The 4,283-nt window shown below is 39.7% G+C and overlaps 1 protein-coding gene across 1 annotated transcript in view; it reads right to left on the bottom strand.

Annotated features, from left to right (window-relative positions):
* Window positions 1-2,919: 2,919 nt before the first annotated feature.
* Window positions 2,920-4,283, bottom strand: part of EMWEY_00054550 (DNA ligase 1 precursor, putative) — a gene marked incomplete at both ends in the record, with an annotated part of 1,534 nt that continues 170 nt past the window's right edge. The window contains 4 exons of the mRNA XM_013480136.1: window positions 2,920-3,237; window positions 3,474-3,581; window positions 3,767-3,946; window positions 4,164-4,283. The exon at window positions 4,164-4,283 is cut by the window's right edge and continues 35 nt beyond it. Of these exons, the coding sequence (XP_013335590.1) occupies window positions 2,920-3,237; window positions 3,474-3,581; window positions 3,767-3,946; window positions 4,164-4,283 (726 nt within the window). The remainder of the gene's footprint in view (window positions 3,238-3,473; window positions 3,582-3,766; window positions 3,947-4,163) is intronic.

Here is a 4,283-nt window from a genome sequence, read left to right as displayed (position 1 = left end):
AAATAAATAAATAAATAAATAAATAAATAAAATAAATAAATAAATAAATAAATAAATAAAATAAATAAATAAATAAATAAAGGAGACAAAAAGGAGACAAAAAAGGAGAGAGAAAAAAAAGGAGACAGTTGCCTACCAATAGGGTAGAGGAGGGACTGTATATACACCCGAGTAATTGCTGCTGTTAATAATTTTTTATTTTCTTCTCCTTTAGGTATTGCTGCTGCTGCTGCTGCTGTTGCTGCTGCTGCTGCAGATAATGTTGCTGCTTTTGCTGCTGCTGCTGCTACTGTTGCTGCTGCTGCTGCACGATTTGCACCACGATGCAGCAATCTCCCTGTCTTTGCACCTAAAAAAAAACAGCAGCAGCAGCAGCAGCAGGAGCAACAGCAACAGCAGCAGGAGCAGCAGCAATAGCAGCAGGAGCAGCAGCAGCAGCAACAGCAACCCCAGCAGCAGCAAAAGAACAAACAGCAAATATAATTATCTTCTATTATCTTCTTAAGAACATATCTCGTGCTGTCTGCTGCTGCTGCTGCTGCTGTTGTTGTTGCTGCTGCTGTGCTGCTGCTGCTGTGCTGCTGCTGCTGCTTGGTGTATCTTTATATTTAGCTGCTTACTTAAAAACCTAACCTTAGAAGATAATCCAAGACACTGCTGCTGCTGCTGCTGCTGCTGCTGATGCTTCTCTTGCTGCTGCTGCTGCTGCTGCTCTTTGTGCTGCTGCTGTTGCTGTTGCCCCTCCTGTTCCTGTTTAATAAGCAGCAAGACACAAGCAGCAACAACAGCACAAATAAGCCAAGCCAAGAGCAGCAACAGCAGCAACAGCAACAACACCGACAGCAGCAGAAGCAACAGCAGCAGCAACAACAACAGCAGCAGCAACAGCAGCAGCAGCAGCAGCAGGTACCTGTTCATGGCAAGTATTATTAGGCCAAGGGATATTTTGTGCTGCAGATAGATTAAACACATTAGACAGCAGCAAACGGCGAGGTGCTGCTGCTGCTGCTGCTGCTGTTGCTGCTGCTGCTTTTGCTGCATCTGCTGCTGCAGGAGAAGGAGAAGATGTATGGAAGACATGACAGTGTACTGCCTGCTGCTGCTGCTGCAGCAACAGCAGCAGCAACAGCAGCAATACACTTCCAGCTAGCCGCGGCAACAGCAGCAGCTGATTGCGCTGCTGCTGCTGCTGCAGTTGCTGCTGCTGTTGCTGCCGCATTTTTTGTGTCATTTTGTACATGTTTGCTGCTGCATCGGCTGCAGTTGTTGCTGCTGTTGCTGCAGTTGTTGTTGCTGTTATTGCTGCAGTTGTTGCTGCAGCAGCAGCAACTGCTGCTGCAGTAGATTATGCTGTAGGGTGTGTATGAGGTTTCTTCTCATTTAGCTGCCGAGACACCTGAATGTTGTTGCTGCTGCTGCTGCTGGTCATGCAGCCCTGCTGCTGCTGCTGCTGCTGCTGCCCGTATTGCTGCTGTTGCTGCAGCAAATAGAGATAAAAGGCATTATTTATTATTATAATAAATAAAAAAGAAATAAAATAAAAAATAAATAAAAATAAATAAGCAGCAGCAACTCCTTTGTCTCGTTGCCTTGCTGCTGCTGCTGTATATATATAGCTGAGGTGTACAGACACCTCAAGAATCGGCTGCTGCTGCTGCTGTTGCTGCAGTTGCTGCAGTTTCTGTACTATTAAGGCATTTAATTTAATTAATTTATTTTTTATTTACTTAATTTAATTAATTTAATTAAATATAATTATATATTATTATATATAAGAAGAAAAACAACAAAATAAATAAAAAGAAGAACTCCTTATCTGCTGCTAATTCTTCCTCTTAATGCCTATTTATTCCTCTTCCTATAATACCTCTAAACCCTAAACCCTAAACCCTAAACCCTAAACCCTAAACCCTAAACCCTAAACCCTAAACCCTAATTTATATTATTATTTTATTAATTATTATTAACTTCCTTCTTATCCCTCTAGTGACCTCTTACTGGTAACACCCCACCACCCCCCTGTCTTCTTCGTAAACCCTAAACCCTAAACCCTAAACCCTAAACCCTAAACCCTAAACCCTTGTTAAGATTGCTGCATGCAGCAACATATAAAGGCAATTTAATTATTTATATATATTTATTTATATTTATTTATATTTATTTATATTTAATTTATATTTATTTATATTATAAATTTAATTATCTTTTTCTTGCTGCAGTGTACCTGCAGGTACACCTGAAGTATTTTATCTTTCTTCTTCTAAATAATAAACAATTTATCCTCCCTTGCTGCGGTGCCTACTTTGCTGCTGCTGCTGCAGCTGCTGCAGCTGCTGCTGCTGCAGCGGCAGCAGCTGCAGCAGGAGCTGTTCAGGTGTATAGGCAGTTAGTAAACACCAAAAATATATATACTCGTTAATTAAGCAATAAAATAAATAAATAATTAAATATAAATAAATAAATATAATTAATTAATTAAACAAAATTAAATAACTGTTTTTTCTTGTTTTTTATTGTGTTAACAAGAGAAGAAATCAATTGCTGCTGCTGCTGCTGCAGCATGCACACTGCAGCAGCAGCAGCAGCAGTAGCAGCAGCAGCTGTAGCAGCTGCAGCAGAAGCAGCAGCAGGAGCAGCATCACTCTTCGGTGGTCTCAACTGCTCTTCTTTGTGCATTCTGCTGCTGTTGCTGCTGTTGCAGCTGCTGCTGCTGCAATTGTTGCTGCTGTTGCTGCTGCTGCTGCTGCTGTTGTTGCGACTTAGACAGCAACTTGCGGCAGTCGCAAAATCGGAATAGAAACCCTAAACCCTAAACCCTAAACCCTAAACCCTAAACCCTCGAATGAGGGAGTTGGACTTAGCCCTTAGACAAAGATGCTACAATAACACCTGCAGCAGCAGCAATAGCTGCTGCTGCTGCTACTCCTCTTTCTGCTGCTGCTGCTCCTCCTCCTCTTCCTTCTCCTCCTCTACCTGCTGCTGCTGCTGCTGCTGCTGCTGCTGCGAATCCTCCTTTGCAGTGTCTTGTGAGGTTTTATTACTTTCTTCCTCCATCTCCTCAACAACAGCAGCACTGCTGCTGCTGCTGCTGCTGCTGCTGTCTGCTTCTTCTTCCTCCTCTTCTTCATTTGCTGCTGTTGCTGCTGCTGCTGCAGCAGCAGCAGCAGCAGCAGGAGATTTAAATTGATTATAATAAAGAGATAAAAGTTCTGCTGCTGCTGTTGATTGCTCGGGTGTCTTGTCATCACGTAAACGTAAAAAACGAGGAAAACGTAAACCTATACCCTAAATAAATAAATAAATAAATAAATAAATAAATAAATAAATAAATAAATAGATTAATTAATTAATTAATTATATTGTGGTGTTTATTTAATTGCTTTTTTATTTTTTTATTTTTTTTTATCATTTTATTTGCATACGCCAAAACACCCCTAAACCCTAAACCCTAAACCCTAAACCCTAAACCCTACTTTTCCATCTGTAGTATGTAGTCTTGCTGCAGTATGTACAGGAGAAATAGATAAATCTGCTGCTGCACATTCCCATACTTCACGAGCCTCTAACCATACATCTGGCTCCTGAACATAAACCCTAAACCCTAAACCCTAAACCCTAAACCCTAAACCCACAAAAACCTTAGACGCTAAATATATCGCCCAAACCCCGCAAAAAGGACACGTAAACCCTTTTAAACCCCCGTAAACCCTAATCCCTCCGTGTATAATTAATAAATAAAAATATAAATAAGGATTAGGGTTTTTACCATAATACAATCATAATAACATTTTTTTTGTTGTATAATATATGGTTGTAGTCTTGTATAATGTAAGAAAAGATCATCATCAGTAAACCCTGTACCTAATTTGCATGCAGATTGTAAACACTCTCCTCTTTGATCATAAACCGCCAATAAATATGCACCAAATACACCATTCCTTTTTCCCTAATCAAATCAATATATACACATAAACCCTAAACCCTAAACCCTAAACCCTAGAAACCCTAGAAAAACCCTAAACCCTAGAAAATAATAATTGAGGAATAATAATGATATTCAGGGAGAAGGATAAATAATAAACTACAGGATATTATTAATTAGTATATAAATTAGTATATATAATTAGTAGTTTAGGGTTTAGGGTTTAGGGTTTAGGGTTTACCTTCCCATAGAATGCACCAATAGGTACAAGATCAATTGTATCTGTTAATCCATCAACATAATCTTTTTTTATTTTTAGCCAACAATTACTTCTCTTAGATGGTAAATATACACCATCTTC

This window comes from Eimeria maxima, genomic scaffold, assembly GCF_000499605.1.
Source record: "Eimeria maxima Weybridge genomic scaffold, Emw_scaff1654, whole genome shotgun sequence".
Classification (NCBI taxonomy): domain Eukaryota; phylum Apicomplexa; class Conoidasida; order Eucoccidiorida; family Eimeriidae; genus Eimeria; species Eimeria maxima.
This window is presented reverse-complemented; position numbering and strand designations above follow the sequence as displayed.